This window comes from Orcinus orca, chromosome X (genome assembly GCF_937001465.1).
Source record: "Orcinus orca chromosome X, mOrcOrc1.1, whole genome shotgun sequence".
Taxonomy (NCBI): Eukaryota; Metazoa; Chordata; class Mammalia; order Artiodactyla; family Delphinidae; genus Orcinus; species Orcinus orca.
The window spans coordinates 93,434,442-93,452,708 of NC_064580.1; the positions used below are offsets into that span (position 1 = coordinate 93,434,442).

The 18,267-nt window shown below is 35.6% G+C and overlaps 1 protein-coding gene across 3 annotated transcripts in view; it reads left to right on the plus strand.

Annotated features, from left to right (window-relative positions):
* Positions 1–18,267, plus strand: part of TBC1D8B (TBC1 domain family member 8B) — an 84,362-nt gene that overhangs the window by 24,073 nt on the left and 42,022 nt on the right. For all 3 annotated transcript variants that reach the window (XR_007474691.1, XM_004281502.4, XM_033408796.2), the window contains exon 7: positions 214–381. Coding sequence is in view for 2 of the 3 variants with exons in the window: in XM_004281502.4 (XP_004281550.1) it covers positions 214–381 (168 nt within the window). In the remaining variant the exon portion in view is untranslated. The remainder of the gene's footprint in view (positions 1–213; positions 382–18,267) is intronic.

Sequence of the window (18,267 nt, forward strand, 5' to 3'; positions counted from 1 at the left end):
CTTTAGAAGTGAAATATCTTGCACTAAGGTTGCTTGTATTAGTGGTACAACTAGTACCCAAAGTCTATTTCTTACTAAGTCCTACCACAGACCAAAACTTGTAGCCACAAAAAAATAAGCTAAACACATTTTGCCTGACCTTGTCAGTAACAAGGGAAAATGCGATTCATTTATCCCCCAGTCAAGAAAGATCATCTTGTTTTCATCCCCCAGGTCTTAGCTATAGATAAGACAAATGATTCCAGCAAATCTGTCATCATTAGCATCAAAGGAAAAACAGCTTTTCGCTTCAGTGAAGTTAAAGAATTTGAGCAATTGGTGGCAAAACTCTGGCTCAAGTGCGGGGCAGCTTCAACTCAGTATCACGATATTAGCACAGAGGTAAGTATCTAGCAATCAAGTCATTTTGATAAAAAGGTTTGTGTTTTGTGTGGTCCATACTTTCAAAAGGAATTCATAGTACCTTTCCTATTTATACTTAGGTTGAGTTTTTTTGAAAGATGAATACCAAAGAAATTATATTCTCTAAGGCACATCATAAAGCAAAAGTGAGAATTAAGGACTTTATCTTTTTTTAGGAACTCAGACTTTTAAAAAAATTATTATCATTTGATCTTTCTTGACTATATTTGCTATTTATCATATATACACTCCTTGTACTTTCACATAACATGGCTTTTAACAACTCAAACTATATTTGAGAATTCAATAAGGCATTGAAGAAGGACTCTCCTCTTATTGCTGTAGAGGGACAATCTATCTTTTTATTTAACATCAAGTAGGTCAGCCTTATTTGCATAATCTAGGCCAAAGCAAAATAGTGACATATCTATTTACTAGTAAAATATTAGAGAAGACAAATATTCTTGGCAGAGAGGGTGATCAAAAGCCTGATTTTGATGTTTGTCTTTTATGGAAATGTAGATAGTTTCAGTTCACATTAATTTTCTTTTTCAATGCCAAGGAATCTCATGTTTTAATAGATTGATAAAACATCACATTATAACTACATATATATATATATATATATATATTTTTTTTTTTTTTTTTTTGCCGTACGCAGGCCTCCCACTGCTGCGGCCTCTCCTGTTGTGGAGCACAGGCTGCGGACGCGCAGGCTCAGCGGCCATGGCCCACGGGCCCAGCCGCTCCACGGCACATGGGGTCCTCCCGGACCGGGTCACGAATCCGCGTCCCCTGCATCGGCAGGCGGACTCCCAACCACTGCGCCACCAGGGAAGCCCCCACTACTTATATTTTAATTAAAAATTCAAAGAAAAAAATCAACATTGGCTTTACTGGCTATATTATTTTACTTGGATTGGATTATAGAGGCTTTTACTTCTTTCTCCAGAGCAGAGACTGAAAATATTATGCTAAGTCAATTATAATGCAGGATTGACAAGACTAACTCTTCCTTTGATAATAGAAAAGCACAATGAAAACATAATTTTAAAAAATATGTGTATCTCAGTTCCAGACACAGAACTTTCATGTTGGCCATTAAGAGTTTTCTTGCCCCAATTTACTAATCTTTCACTCTTCAAATATATACCCAGGATATACCATAGTTTGATGTGAGGACATAAGTAAAATCTGATCAGTCTTGCTCCCATATTCTTGCTTATCTCACTTTTGTTTTTCTGTCCTAGTCCATTTCAGATTCAGTCTGTATGTTGGATGTAATGCTCTGCTTATATTTCCTTCTGTAATTTATCTGTGTCTCTTAAACCTGAATAACTGGAATTTTTTCCCCTGAAAACTCTCAGGCCCCTCTAATAGTTGGATATGCTCAGCAGTTAAGAAAGGATTTTGTTTCAAAATGTTTACCATCTTTTCAGATGTATGTCAAAGTTCTAAGCTTTCTAGTTTCTCTTAACCATTTTTAAAGGTTTTAATAAAGATATGTACAAAATACCAGTTGGTATACTGGGTCCTTGGAAATGTATTTTTTTAAAATTGTCATAACATTCTATTTTCCCTGAAGATTTTTATCTTAGCAATGAGGAAGAATATTAACTTGTTTTAGTATTATCTGTATATGTCTAGCTTTATTTATAGTACATTTTTTAAAATAGTAAAGAGAGAGCTTGTTAAACAGGAGCTGGTTCCATTTGATTTCTAAATAACAGAAATTGTAGTTACATTATTTTATAGCTATACCTAGCATACTAAAACAAAAAAATTATATTCTGTAATTTTACCAAATCTGGTAAAACTTACACAAACAACAAGAGTTTTTATTCTAAATCTCAAAGAAATTTAAATCAATGAATCTAAATATGAATACAGGAAGGACTAGGAAATTTTTCCTGTGAGTACATCAAAATGTGATACAAAGAACAAATGCTCCCAGAAACAATTGGGATTGTATGTACGTACCAGTTCTGTCTAAATTTTTAAATATGTCAATTAAAATTCTCCACATTTTGTTAAGTTATGTTAAAATCTGGGTGCATACATGGGTTTTGAAAAATTCTAATCAAATGCTTAGAAAACACATTAATTTTTTATTTTTTTATTAACACATATACTCAAGAAATATTACCAGATATGGTAATTTTTCAAAACTATACAAAATGAAAGAAAAGTGGGCCCTTTTAGCTTAATTTTAAGCAAAGTGGCCTAAGAGGGAAAATACTGCTAAAGATCCTTTACTTGATGCTTTGAGACTACATTATAAGTGGCTCATAGGAACTATAGAATGTCAAGAAGACGTAGAAGTTGAGCTATGTATGCATTGAAGTGTTTAGAAGGGCAAATATCTTCTACAGATTATCAAAGCATATATAAACATACTTGTTTCATTAGTTCTCATAACCAGCCCTATCTTTCTAAGTTTTTAAAATTAGAAGTAATGGCTTCCTTATCCTACACAATAATGCAGATAAGAATAATAGTTTAACCCACACAACTGGTGTTTGTTTGCCTTAATAAGAATAAAGTAATATGTTTTCTGTAACTATAATATAAATTAGGCTGTGTGGAGTAGATTTATTTCAATGTTAGGAAATCAGAAATTTTATTAAAAATAAAATTAGCGCTAATTTAAAATTACGTGCTATGAACAGGAGCCTATTTTAAGATAAGCTTCTGATATCTAAGAGAAGAATTTCCTTGTATTTTTGCTGTAATTTTTTATTTTACAGGTCAACTCTGGCCCCCAACCATCATTATTATGCTGAGTTCGTGAGATATTCTAATTTAAATCTAATAGTTTGTAGAAAAGTTACACATAAAGAAATATTAATCTTTACCCTGCCTTTTCTTCACCTTTAGAAGCCATATGCTATTTCTAAAGTCAATAGCAGATACCAAAAACCAAACCAAGTCTAAGAATACCTGTTATAAAGTCAGCAACCTGTGTTGCTTCCTCATGTGATTGGATTTTGCTCAGGCACCAAATGTCTGATGAGTGCCAAATTTATAACTGTCACAAGTGTGAGCACCCGAATAAATGGATATATAAAATTGGTATGGCCATGGGGTAAAATCCTCCCATTCAAAAGAGCCAGAGCCAAAAAAAAAGTTAAGTAATTTAAGCTTAGTTTCCTGAATACTTTATTATACTCTTCAAACAATTCAAATATTAAATTGATTTAAACCAGCATCTTTGGAGGCGAATATGTTGATGTGATTTTTGTGAATACTTAAAAGGTAATCATGGATAGAAGCAGCACACTTGTCATCCCTTTTATATATTGATGTTTGGGGTTTCATAACTTAAGGGTTAATTTTTCTTTTCCTTCTTGGCTACTTTTCCTGTACTTTAGATATACTACTAATAGATAAACTGGTTCCTCAGTCATATGGCCTAACTTAAGGGAATGTACTTTGCTTGAGACCCAGACTCCAGCCATGAATTTTTAAATCGGTTTTGCAAAAACATAATCCCTCATTAGAACAGCAAAATGTAACATTAATAGTAAAGTAGACTTGTCAAAACAAACTTTTTAAAAAAGAAAAGTGTTGTAATATAGGACGTATACTCACTAATAGTTTTTTCCTTTGTAAGATTCTTCTGTCCTACCCTTATATTCAGACATTGATTTGAATACTCCTTTTAAACTTTCCCTGAATCCTCTTAACTTCCAACCCTTCTACGTCTTGTTGGCTTCTTGGGTTTCAAGGTGAAATACTACTGGACTGCTTTACCCTAAACTTCTACTTTTCCTCCACCTTAGTCATGGACATTCTTTTCATCTTTCTTAAGCTACTAAACTGAAAGGGATGATGTTAAGTGAGCCTTTTTTTAGTACCTCTAGTGGTAACTTCAGACTTCTGGTATAGTTACAATCCACAGAAGCTGGGTAACTGATATGTATTCAGAGTAAAGCTTTGGAGATCATAAAATTAATGTGGAAATGCAAGGGACCCAGAATAGCTAACACAGTATTCAAGAGGAAGAACAAAGTTGGAGGACTCACAATTCTCAATTTCAAAACTTACTACACAGCTGTAGTAAACAAGACAGCATTATCCTGGTGTAAGGTTAGACATATAGATCAGTGTAATAGAATTGAGAGTCTTGAAATAAAGTCTTACATTTATGGTCAGTTGATTTTTTAAAATTAATTAATTCTATTTTTGGCTGTGTTGGGTTTTCGTTGCTGCGTGTGGGCTTTCTCTAGTTGTGGCGAGTGGGGGCTACTCTTTGTTGCGGTGTGTGGGCTTCTCATTGCAGTGGCTTCTCTTGTTGCAGAGCACGGACTCTAGGTGCGTGGGCTTCAGTAGTTGTGGCACATGGGCTCAGTAGTTGTGGCTCGCAGGCTCCAGAGCGCAGGCTCAGTAGTTGTGGTGCACAGGCTTAGTTGCTCTGCGGCATGTGGGATCTTCCAATACTAGGGATTGAACCTGTGTCCCCTGCATTGGCAGGCAGATTCTTAACCACTGCACTACCGGGGAAGTCCCTGGTCAATTGATTTTTCAACAGAGTGCCAAATAAATGCAAAGAGGGAAATACAGTCTATTCAACAAATGGTGTGGGCACAATGGATATCCACATACATATACAAAAAAACATAAAGTTGAACCTTTTTTTACACCATACACAAAAATTAACTCTAAATGGATCAAAGACCTAAATGTAAGAGCTAAAACTATAAAACTCTTAGAGAAAACATAAGAGTAAATCTTCATGACTTTGAATTAGGCAATTTTTTTCTTAGCTGTGACATAAAAACACGACAAAAGAAAAAATATGCAAATTGGCTGCATCAAAATTAAAAATGTTTGTTGTACAAATGATACCATTAAGAAAGTGAAGAGACAATACACAGAATGAGAGAAAATATTTGCAAATTATATATCTGATAAGGGACATCTATCCAGAATATATAAAAAACTCTTACAACTCAAAAATAAAAGGCAAAGTTATCTAATTTTTTTTAACGGTCAAAGGATTTGAATATACAGTTCTCTAAAGAAGATAAAGAAATGGCCAGTAAGCACATAAAGATCTTCAACGTAAATAGTCATTAGGGAACTGCAAATCAAAGCCACAATTAGAGACCCTTTCACACCCACTAGGGTGGCTCCAATAATAAAGACAGACAATAACAAATGTTGAGGAGGATGTAAAGAAATTGAAATCCTTCATACATTGTTGATTGATTCTTTGTTTTAATAATTTCTCTTTGTTGATATTCTCTATTTGATGGGACATAGTTGTCATACTTTCCTGTTTTAAATCGTTTTAATTAATAGACTTTATTTCTTAGAGCAGTTTTAGGTTTACAGAAAAATTGAACAGAAAGTACAGAGTTCCTATATACACCCGCCCACCCTCTACTATGCCCAGTTTTCCCTATTATTAACATCTTGCATTGGTATGGTACATTTGTTATAACTGATGAACCAGTATTGATACATTATTAACTAAAGTGCATAGTTTACATTAGGATCCACTCTTAGTGGTGTACAATTCTATGGCTTTTGCCAAATACATAATATATGTACCATTATAGTATCATACAAAATAATTTCCCAGCCCTAAATATCCCTTGTGCTCTACCTGTTTATCCCTCTCCCCAACGCTTGGTAACCACTGATCATTTTACTGTTTCTATACTCTTGCCTTTCCCAAAATGTTATATAGTTGGAATCATACCATATGTATCCTTTTCAGACTGACTCCTTAGCAATATGCATTTAAGGTTCCTCCATATCTTTTTGTGGTTTGATACCTCATTTATTTTTTTTTGAATTTTTAAAAATTCAACAAATATTTGTTAAACTTCAACTATGTGTGTAAGGAACTGTTGGGTTCTTTTTTTTCCCCCAGATTTATTGAGATAATTGACATATAACATTGTGTAAGTTTAAGATGTACGATGTGATGATTTGATACACATATATTAAAATGATTACCACAGTAAGGTTAGTTAACATATCCCCCACCTCATGTAATTACAATTTTGTTGTTGTTGTAGTGAAAACATTTAAATTCTACTCTCATAGCAACTTTCAGATATACAATATTGTTAACTGTAGTCACCATGCTGTACATTAGATTCCTAGAATTTATTTTTCATATAAACTGGAAGTTTGTACACATCGACCAACATCTCATTTCCCCTACTCCTAGCCCCTGGAAACCACCGTTCTACTCTGCTTCTATAAAGCTGGCTATTTTAGATTCCACATATAAGTGAGATCATACAGTATTTGTCTTTCTCTGTCTGACTTATTTCACTTAGTGTAGTGCCCTCAATGTCCATCCATGTTGTTGCACCTTGCAGAACTTCCTTTTTATGGCTAAATAATAATCCTTTGTGTGTATGTGTGTGTGTGTATATATATATATATATATATATATATACATACATATACATACACACATACACACATATATACACACACCACATTTTCTTTATCCATTCATCTGTCAACAGTTAGATTTGTCTTAGATTTTGTGAACAATGCTGCAATGAACATAGGGGTGCAGATATCTCTTCAAGATAGTGACTTCATTTCCTTTGAATATATACCCAGAAGTGGGATTACCAAATCATGTGGTAGTTCTAATTTTAATCTTGTGAGGACCTCCATACATGTTTTCCATAGCGCTGTACCAATTTACATCATCAACAACAGTGCGCTTTGGCTCCCTATTTTCCACATTCTTGCCAACACTTAACTCTTGTCTTTTGATAATAACCATTCTAACAGGTGTGTAATTATACCTCATTGTGGTTTTGATTTGCATTTCCTGATGATTAGTGATGTTCAGCACCTTTTCATGTATTTGTTGGCCATTTGTATATCTTTGTAAAAAAATATCTATTTAGGTCCCTTGTCCATTTCTTAATCAGGTTTTTTTGTTCTGTTTTGTTTTTTGCTGTTGAGTTGTGTAAAGTCCCTTATATGTTGTAGATGTTAATCCCTTATCTGATTTATGGTTTGCAAATACTTTCTTCTGTTTTATATGTTGCCTTTTCATTTTGTTCATTATTTCTTTCTCTTTTCAGAAGCTTTTTAACCTTATGTAGTCCTACTTATTGATATTTGCTTATGCTTTTGGTGTCCTATCTTAAAAATTGTTGCTAAGACCAATATGAAGGAACTTTTTCCCCTATATTTTCTTCTAGGAATTTTATAGTTTGGAGTTTTATGATTAAGTCCTTAATTCATTTTGAGTTAATTTTTGTGCATGGTGTAAAATAGCAGTCCAATTTCATTCTTTTGCATGTGGATAATCAGTTTTCCCAACACCATTTATTGAAGAGACTGTTCTTTCCACATTGAGTAGTCTTGGTTCCCTTTTCAGATATTAGTTGACTATATATATGTGGATTTATTTCGGGCTCTCACCTCTGTTCTGTTAGCCTGTGTGTCTATTTTTATGCCAGTACCATGCTGTTTTGATTACTGTAACTTTGTAATATAGGTGGAAATCAGGAAATGTGATGCCTTCAACTTTGTTCTTTTTCAGGATTTCATTGTCTATTCAGGGTCTCTTGTGGTTACATGTGAAGTTTAGGATTTCTTTCCATTTCAATGAAAAGTGCCATTTGAATTTTGATAGAGATTGCCTTGAGTCTGTGGATGGCTTTGGGTAGCATGGACTTTCTTTTTTAACATCTTTATTGGAGTATAATTGCTTTACAGTGTTGGGTTAGTTTCTGCTGTATAACAAAGTGAATCAGCTATACGCATACGTATATCCCCATATCCCCTCCCTCTTGCGTCTCCCTCCCACCTACCTTGTCCCACCCCTCTAGGTGGTTGCAAAGCACCAAGCTGATCTGTGCCATGCAGCTGTGCCAGGCAGCTGCTTCCCACTAGCTGTTTTAAATTTGGTAGTGTATATATGTCAATGCTACTCTCTTACTTTGTCCCAGCTTACCCTTCCCCCTACCATGTCCTCAAGTCCATTCTCTACGTCTGTGTCTTTATTGCTATCCTGCCCCTAGTTCATGAGAACATTTTTTGGTTTTTTTAGATCCCATATATATGTGATAACATACGGTATTTGTTTTTCTCTTTCTGATTTACTTGACTCTGTATGACAGACTCTAGGTCTATCCACCTCACTACAAATAACTCAATTTCGTTTCTGTTTATGGCTGAGTAATAGTCCCTTGTATATATGTGCCACATCTTCTTTATCCATTCATCTGTCGATGGACACTTAGGTTGCTTCCATGTCCTGGCTATTGTAAATAGTGCTGCAGTGAACATTGTGGCACATGACTTTTTGAATGATGGTTTTCTCAGGGTATATGCCCAGTAGTGGGATTGCTGGGTCATATGGTAGTTCTATTTTAGTCTTTTAAGGAACCTCCATACTGTTCTCTATAGTGGCTGTACCAATTTACATTCCCACCAACAGTGTAAGAGGGTTCCCTTTTCTCCACACCCTCTCCAGCATTTATTATTTGTAGATTTTTTTTTGATGATGGCCACTCTGACTGGTGTGAGGTGATACCTCATTGTAGTTTTGATTTGCATTTCTCTAACGATTAGTGATGTTGAGCATCTTTTCATGTGTTTGTTGGCAATCTGTATATCTTCTTCGGAGAAATGTCTATTTAGGTCTTCTGCCCATTTTTGGATTGGGTTGTTTGTTTTTTTGATATTGACCTACATGAGCTGCTTGTATATTTTGGAGATTAATCCTTTATCAGTTGTTTTGCTTGCAAACAGTTTCTCTCATTCTGAGGGTTGTCTTTTCATCTTGTTTATGGTTTCCTTTGCTGTGCAAAAGCTTTTAAGTTTCATTAGGTCCCATTTGTTTATTTTTGTTTTTATTTACATTTTTCTAGGAGGTGGGTCAAAAAGGATCTTGCTGTGATTTATGTCATAGAGTGTTCTGCCTATGTTTTCCTCTAAGAGTTTGATAGTGTTTGGCCTTTTAGGTCTTTAATCCATTTTGAGTTTATGTTTGTGTATGGTGTTAGGAAGTGTTCTACTTTCATTCTTTTACATTTAGCTGTCTGGTTTTCCCAGCACCACTTACTGAATAGGCTGTCTTTTCTCCATTGTATACTCTAGCCTCCTTTATCAAAGATAAGGTGACCTTATGTGTATGGGTTTATCTCTGGGCTTTCTGTCCTGTTCCATTGATCTATATTTCTGTTTTTGTGCCAGTACCATACTGTCTTGATTACTGTAGTTTTGTAGTATCTGCAGTCTGGGAGCCTGATTCCTCCAGCTCCGTTTTTCTATCTCAAGATTTTTTTGGCTATTCGGAGTCTTTTGTGTTTCCATACAAATTGTGCAATTTTTTGGTCTAGTTCTGTGAAAGATGCCATTGGTAGTTTGATAGGGATTGCATTGAATCTGTAGATTGCTTTGGGTAGTATAGTCATTTTCACAATCTTGATTCTTCCAGTCCAAGAACATAGTATATCTCTCCATCTGTTTGTATCATCTTTAATTTCTTTCATCAGTGTCTTATAGTTTTCTGCATACAGGTCTTTTGTTTCCATAGGTAGGTTAATTCCTAGGTATTTTATTCATTTTGTTGCAGTGGTAAATGGGAGTGTTTCCTTCATTTCTCTTTCAGATTTTTCATCATTAGTGTATAGGAATGCAAGAGATTTCTGTGCATTAATTTTATATCATGCTACTCTACCAAATTCATTGATTAGCTCTAGTAGTTTCCTGGTAGCGTCTTTAGGATTCTCTATGTATAGTATCATGTCATCTGCAAACAGTGACAGTTTTACTTCTTCTTTTCCAATTTGTATTCCTTTTATTTCTTTTTCTCCTCTGATTGCTGTGGCTAAAACTTCCAAAACTATGTTGAATAATAGTGGTGAGAGTGGGCACGCTTGTCTTGTTCCTGATCTTAGAGGAAATGGTTTCAGTTTTTCACCATTGAGAACGATGTTGGCTGTGGGTTTGTCATATATGTCCTTTATTAGGTTGAGGTAGGTTCCCTCAATGCCTACTCTTTCGAGTGTTTTTTTAATCATAAATGGGTGTTGAATTTTGTCAAAAGCACTTTTTCTGCACCTATTGAGATTGTCACATGTTTTTTTTTTTTTTTTTTTTTTTTTTTTTTTGCGGTACACGGGCCTCTCACTGTTGTGGCCTCTCCCGTTGCGGAGCACAGGCTCCCAACGCGCAGGCTCAGCGGCCATGGTTCACGGGCTCAGCCACTCCGCGGCATGTGGGATCCTCCCGGACTGGGGCACGAACCCTGTCCCCTGCATCGGCAGGCGGACTCTCAACCACTGCGCCACCAGGGAAGCCCTGTCATACGGTTTTTATACTTCAGTTTGTTAATATGATCTGTCACATTGAATGATTTGCATATACTGAAGAATCCTTGCATTCCTGGGATAAACCCCACTTGATCATGATGTATGATCCTTTTAATGTGCTGTTGGATTCTGTTTGCTAGTATTTTGTTGAGCATTTTTGCATCTATGTTCATCAGAAATATTGGCCTGTAGTTTTCCTTTTTTGTGACATCTTTGTCTGGTTTTGGTATCAGGGTGATGGTGGCCTCATAGAATGAATTTGGGAGTGTTCCTCCCTCTGCTGTATTTTGGAAGAGTTGGAGAAGGATAGGTGTTGGCTCTTCTGCAAATGTTTGATAGAATTCGTCTGTGAATCCATCTGGTCCTGGGATTTTGATTGTTGGAAGATTTTAATCACAGTTTCAATTTCAGTGCTTGTGATTGGTCTGTTCATATTTTCTATTTCTTCCTGGTTCAGTCTTGGAAGGTTGTGCTTTTCTAAGAATTTATCCATTTCTTCCAGGTTGTCCATTTTATTGGCATAGGGTTGCTTGTTGTAATCTCTCATGATTCTTTGTATATCTGCAGTGTCAATTGTTACTTCTCCTTTTTCATTTCTAATTCTGTTGATTTGAGTCTTCTCCCTTTTTTTCTTGAGGAGTCTGGCTAATGGTTTATCAAATTTGTTTATCTTCTCAAAGAACCAGCTTTTAGTTTTATTGATGTTTGCTATTGTTTCTTTCATTTCTTTTTCATTTCTTTCTGATCTGCTCTTTATGATTTCTTACCTTCTGCTAACTTTGGGGTTCTTTTATTCTTCTTTCTCTAATTGCTTTAGGTGTATAGTTAGGTTGTTTATTTGAGATGTTTCTTCTTTCTTGAGGTAGGATTGTATTGCTATAAACTTCCGTCTTAGAACTGCTTTTGCTGTATCCCATAGGTTTTGGGTCGTGCTGTTTTCATTGTCATTTGTTTCTAGGTATTTTTTGATTTCCTCTTTGATTTCTTCAGTTATCTCTTGGTTATTTACTAGCATTTTGTTTAGCCTCCATGCGTTTGTATTTTTTACAGTTTTTTTCCTGTAATTGATACCTAGTCTCATAGCATTGTGGTCAGAAAATATACTTGATCTGATTTCAATTTTCTTAAGTTTACCAAGGCTTGATTTGTGACCCAAGATACGATCTATCCTGGAGAATGTTCCATGGACACTTGAGAAGAAAGTGTATTCTGTTGTTTTTGGATAGAATGTCCTATAAATACCAATTAAGTCCATCTTGTTTAATGTATCATTTAAAGCTGGTGTTTCCTTATTTATTTTCATTTTGGATGCTCTGTCCATTGGTGAAAGTGGGGCGTTGAAGTCCCCTACTGTTACTGTGTTACTGTCAATTTCCCCTTTTATGGCTGTTAGCATTTGCCTTATGTATTGAGGTGCTCCTACGTTGGGTGCGTAAATATTTACAATTGTTCTGTCTTCTTCTTGGCTTGATCCCTTGCTCATTATGTGGTGTCCTTCTTTGTCTCTTGTAATAGTCTTTATTTTAAAGTCTATTTTGTCTGATAAGAAAATTGCTACTCCAGCTTTCTTTTGATTTCCATTTGCATGGAATATCTTTTTCCATCCCCTCACTTTCAGTCTGTATGTGTCCCTAGGTCTGAAGTGGGTCTCTTGTAGACAGCATATATACGGGTCTTGGTTTTGTATCCATTCAGGCAGTCTATGTCTTTTGGTTGGAGCATTTAATCCATTTACATTTAAGGTAATTATCGATATGTTTGTTCCTGTTTCCATTTTCTTAATTGTTTTGGGTTTGTTATTGTAGATCTTTTCTTTCTCTTGTGTTTCTTGCCTAGAGAAGTTCCTTTAGCATTTGTTGTAAAGCTGCTTTGGTGGTGCTGAATTCTCTTAGCTTTTGCTTATCTGTAAAGGTTTTAATTTCTCCATCAAATCTGAATGAGAGTAATCTTGGTTGTAGGTTTTTCCCTTACATCACTTTATTTATTTATTTATTTATTTTATCTCCCTTGCTCTATACACCATAATTTATTAAACTGAATCCATGACCTTTCCAAACATTTCTTATTTTATCGCATTCCAGATTTTTGTCATTTCTTACTCTTTTTTTTAATTTTTGAATTTTATTTTATTTATTTTTTCATACAGCAGGTCCTTATTAGTCATCAATTTTGTACACATCAGTGTATACATGTCAATCCCAATCTCACAATTCATCACACCACCACCACCACCCTGTCACTTTACCCCCTTGGTGTCCATATGTTACTTCTCTACATCTGTGTCTCAATTTCTGCCCTGGAAACCAGTTCATCTGTACCATTTTTCTAGGTTCCACATATATACGTTAATGTACGATATTTGTTTTTCTCTTTCTGACTTACTTCACTCTGTATGACAGTCTCTAGATCCATCCACGTCTCTACGAATGACCCAATTTTGTTCCTTTTTATTGCTGAGTTATATTCCATTGTATATATGTACTACATCTTCTTTATCAATTCGTCTGTCAATGGGCATTTAGGTTGCTTTCATGACCTGGCTATTGTAAATAGTGCTGCAATGAATATTGGGTTCCATGTGTCTTTCTAAATTATGGTTTTCTCTGGGTATATGCCCAGTAGTGGGATTGCTGGATCATATGGTAATTCTATTTTTAGTTTTTTAAGGAAACTCCGTACTGTTCTCCATAGTGGCTGTATCAATTTGCATTCCCACCAACAGTGCAAGAATGTTCCCATTTCTCCATACCCTCTCCCGCATTTGTTGTTCGTAGATTTTCTTTTTTCTTTTTTTTTTTACATCTTTATTGGAGTATAATTGCTTTACAATGGTGTGTTAGTTTCTGCTTTATAACAAAGTGAATCAGTTATACATATACATATGTTCCCATATCTCTTCCCTCTTGCGTCTCCCTCCCTCCCACCCTCCCTATCCCACCCGTCTAGGTGGTCACAGAGCACCGAGCTGATCTCCGTGTGCTATGCAGCTGCTTCCCAGTAGCTATCTATTTTACATTTGGTAGTGTATATATGTCCATGCCACTCTCTCACTTTGTCACAGCTTACCCTTCCCCCTCCCCATATCCTCAAGTCCATTCTCTAGTAGGTCTGTGTCTTTATTCCTGTCTTACCCATAGGTTCTTCATGACATTTTTTTCCTTAAATTCCATATATATGTGTTAGCATACGGTATTTGTCTTTCTCTTTCTGACTTACTTCAGTCTGTATGACAGACTCTAGGTCTATCCACCTCATTACAGCTAGCTCAATTTCGTTTCCTTTTATGGCTGAGTAATATTCCATTGTATATATGTGCCACATCTTCTTTATCCATTCATCCGATGATGGACACTTAGGTTGTTTCCATCTCCGGGCTATTGTAAATAGAGCTGCAATGAACATTTTGGTATATGACTCTTTTTGAATTATGGTTTTCTCAGGGTATATGCCCAGTAGTGGGATTGCTGGGTCATATGGTAGTTCTATTTGTAGTTTTTTAAGGAACCTCGATACTCTTCTCCATAGTGGCTGTACCAATTCACATTCCCACCAGCACTGCAAGAGTGTTCCCTTTTCTCCACACCCTCTCCAGCATTTATTGTTTCTAGATTTTTTGATGATGGTCATTCTGACTGTTGTGAGATGATGTGAGATGATATCTCATTGTAGTTTTGATTTGCATTTCTCTAATGATTAATGCTGTTGAGCATTCTTTCGTGTGTTTGTTGGCAGTCTGTATATCTTCTTTGGATAAATGTTTATTTAGGTCTTTTGCCCATTTTGGGATTGGGTTGTTTGTTTTTTTAATATTGAGCTGCATGGGCTGTTTATATATTTTGGAGATTAATCGTTTGTCCATTGATTCGTTTGCAAATATTTTCTCCCATTCTGAGGGTTGTCTTTTCGTCTTGTTTATGGTTTCCTTTGCTGTGCAAAAGCTTTTAAGTTTCATTAGGTCCCATTTGTTTATTTTTTCATTTATTTATATTACTCTAGGAGGTGGATCACAAAAGATCTTGCTGTGATTTTTGTCAAACAGTGTTCTTCCTATCTTTTCCTCTAAGAGTTTTATAGTGTCCGGTCTTTCATTTAGGTGTCTAATCCAGTTTGAGTTTATTTTTGTGTTTGGTGTTAGGGAGTGTTCTAATTTCATTCTTTTACATGTAGCTGTCCAGTTTTCCCAGTACCACTTATTGAAGAGACTGTCTTTTCTCCATTGTATATCGTTGCCTCCTTTGTCATAGATTAGTTGACCATAGGTGCATGCGTTTGTCTCTGGGCTTTCTATCTTGTTCCATTGATCTATGTTTCTGTTTTTGTGCCAGTACCATATTGTCTTGATTCCTGTTGCTTTGTAGTTTAGTGTGAAGTCAGGGAGTCTGATTCCTCCAGCTCCGTTTTTTTCCCTCAAGACTGCTTTGGCTATTCGGGGTCTTTTGTGTCTCCACACAAATTTTAAGAATTTTTTTCTAGTTCCATAAAAAATGCCATTGGTAATTTGATAAGGATTGCATTGAATGTGTAGATTGCTTTGGGTAGTATAGTCATTTTCATAATATTGATTCTTCCAATCCAAGAACATGGTATATCTCTCCATCTGTAGCTATCATCTTTAATTTCTTTCATCAGTGTCTTATAGTTTTCTGTGTACAAGTCTTTTGTCTCCCTAGGTAGTTTTATTCCTAGGTATTTTATTCTTTTTGTTTCAGTGGCAAATGGGAGTGTTTCCTTAATTACTCTTTCACATTTTTCATCATTAGTGTATAGGAATGCAAGAGATTTCTGTGCATTAACTTTGTATCCTGCAAATTTACCAAATTCATTGATTAGCTCTAGTAGTTTTCTGGTGGCATATTTAGGATTCTCTGTATATAGTATCATGTCATCTGCAAACAGTGACAGTTTTGCTTCTTGTTTTCTTATTTGTATTCCTTTTCTTTTTCTGCTCTGATTGCTGTGGCTAGGACTTCCAAAACTATGTTGAATTAATAGTGGTGAGAGTGGACATCCTTGTCTTATTCCTGATCTTAGAGGAAATGCTTTCAGTTTTTCACCTTTGAGAATGATGTTTGCTATGGATTTGTCTTATATGTCCTTTATTATGTTGAGGGAGGTTCCCTCTATGCCCACTTTCTGGAGAGTTTTTATCATAAATGGGTGTTGAATTTTGTCAAAAGCTTTTTATGCATCTATTTAGATGATCATATGGTATTTCTTCTTCCATTTGTTAATTGGTGTATCACATTGATTGACTTGCGTATATTGAAGAATCCTTGCATCCCTGGGATAAATCCCACTTGATCATGGTGTATGACCCTTTCAGTGTGTTGTTGGATTCTGTTTGCTAGTATTTTGTTGAGGATTTTTCCATCTATATTAACCAGTGACATTGGTCTGTAATTTTCTGTTTTTGTAGTATCTTTGTCTGGTTTTGGTAGCAGTGATGGTGGCCTCATAGAATGAGTTTGGGAGTGTTCCTTCCTCTGCAGTTTTTTGGAAGAGTTTGAGAAGGATGGGTGTTAGCTCTTCTCTAAATGTTTGATAGAATTCACCTGTGAAGCCACCTGGTCCTGGACTTTTGTTTTTGGAAGATTTTTAATCACAGTTTCAATTTCATCACTTGTGATTGGTCTATTCATGTTTTCTATTTCTTCCTGATTCAGTCTTAGAGGGTTATACCTTTCTACGAATTTGTCCATTTCTTCCAGGTTGCCCATTTTATTGACATAGTGTTGCTCGTAGTAGTCTCTCAGGATGCTTTGTATTTCTGCGGTGTCTATTGTAACTTCTCCTTTTTCTTTTCTAATTTTATTGATTTCAGTCCTCTCTCTGTTTTTCTTGATGAGTCTGGCTAATGGTTTATCAATTTTGTTTATCTTCTCAAAGAACCAGCTCTTAGTATTATTGATCTTTGCTATAGTGTTCTTTGTTTCTATTTCATTTATTTCTGCACTGATCTTTATGATATCTTTCCTTTTGCTAACTTTGGTTTTTGTTTGTTATTCTTTCTCTAGTTCCTTTCGGTGTAAGGTTAGATTGTTTATTTGAGATTTTTCTTGTTTATTGATGTAGGCTTGTATAGCTGTATACTTCCCTCTTAGAATTGCTTTTGCTGCATCCCATAGGTTTTGGATCATCATTTTTTCTCTTTCATTTGCCTCTAGGTGTTTTTTGATTTCCTCTTTGATTTCTTCAATGATCTCTTGGTTATTTAGTTACGTACTGTTTAGCCTCCATGTGTTTGTGTTTTTTACGTTTTTTTCCCTGTAATTCATTTCTAATCTCATAGTGTTATGGTCAGAAAAGATGCTTGATATGATTTCAGTTTTCTTAAATTTACTGTGGCTTGATGTGTGACCCAAGATGTGATCTATCCTGGAGAACGTTCCATGCGCACTTGAGAAGAAAGTGTAATCTGCTGTTTCTGGATGGAATGTCCTATAAACATCAGTTAAATCTATCTGGTCTATTTTGTCATTTAAAGCTTCTGTTTCCTTATTTATTTTCATTTTGGATGATCTGTCCATTGGTGTAAGTGAGGTGTTAAAGTCCACCACTATTATTGTGTTACTGTCGATTTCCTTTTTTATAGCTGTTAGCAGGTGCCTTATGTATTGAGGTGCTCCTATGTTGGGTGCATATATATTTACAATTGTTATATCTTCTTCTTGGATAGATCCGTTTATCATTATGTAGTGTCCTTCCTTGTCTCTTGTAACATTCTTTATTTTAAAGTCTATTTTATCTGATATGAGTATTGCTACTCCAGCTTTCTTCTGATTTCTATTTGCATGGAATATCTTTTTGCATCCTCTCATTTTCAGCCTGTATGTGTCCCTAGGTCTGAAGTGGGTCTCTTGTAGACAGCATATACATGGGTCTTGCTTTTGTATCCATTCAGCAAGGCTGTGTCTTTTGGTTGGAGCATTTAATCCATTCACGTTTAAGGTAATTATCCATATGTATGTTCCTATGACCATTTCCTTAATTGTTTTGGGTTTGTTTTTGTAGGTTCTTTTCTTCTGTTGTGTTTCCCACTTAGAGAAGTTCCTTTAGGATTTGTTGTAGAGCTGGCTTGGTGGTGCTGAATTCTCTTAGCTTTTGCTTGTCTGTAAACCTTTGGATTTCTCCGTCGAATCTGAATGAGATCCTTGCCGGGGAGAGTAATCTTGGTTGTAGTTTCTTCCCTTTCATCACTTTAAGTATATCATGCCACTCCCTTCTAGCTGGTAGAGTTTCTGCTGAGAAATCAGCTGTTAACCTTATGGGAGTTCTCCTGTATGTCATTTGTCATTTTTCCCTTGTTGCTTTCAGTAACTTTTCGTTGTGTTTAATTTTTGTCAATTCGATTACTGTGTGTCTCAGTGTGTTTCTCCTTGTGTTTATCTTGCCTGGGACTCTCTGCACTTCCTGGAATTGGATGGCTATTTCCTTTCCCATGTTAGGGAAGTTTTTGTCTATAACCTCTTCAGATATTTTCTCTGGTCCTTTCTCTCTCTCTTCTCCTTCTGCGACCCCTATAATGCAAATGTTGTTGCGTTTAATGTTGTCCCAG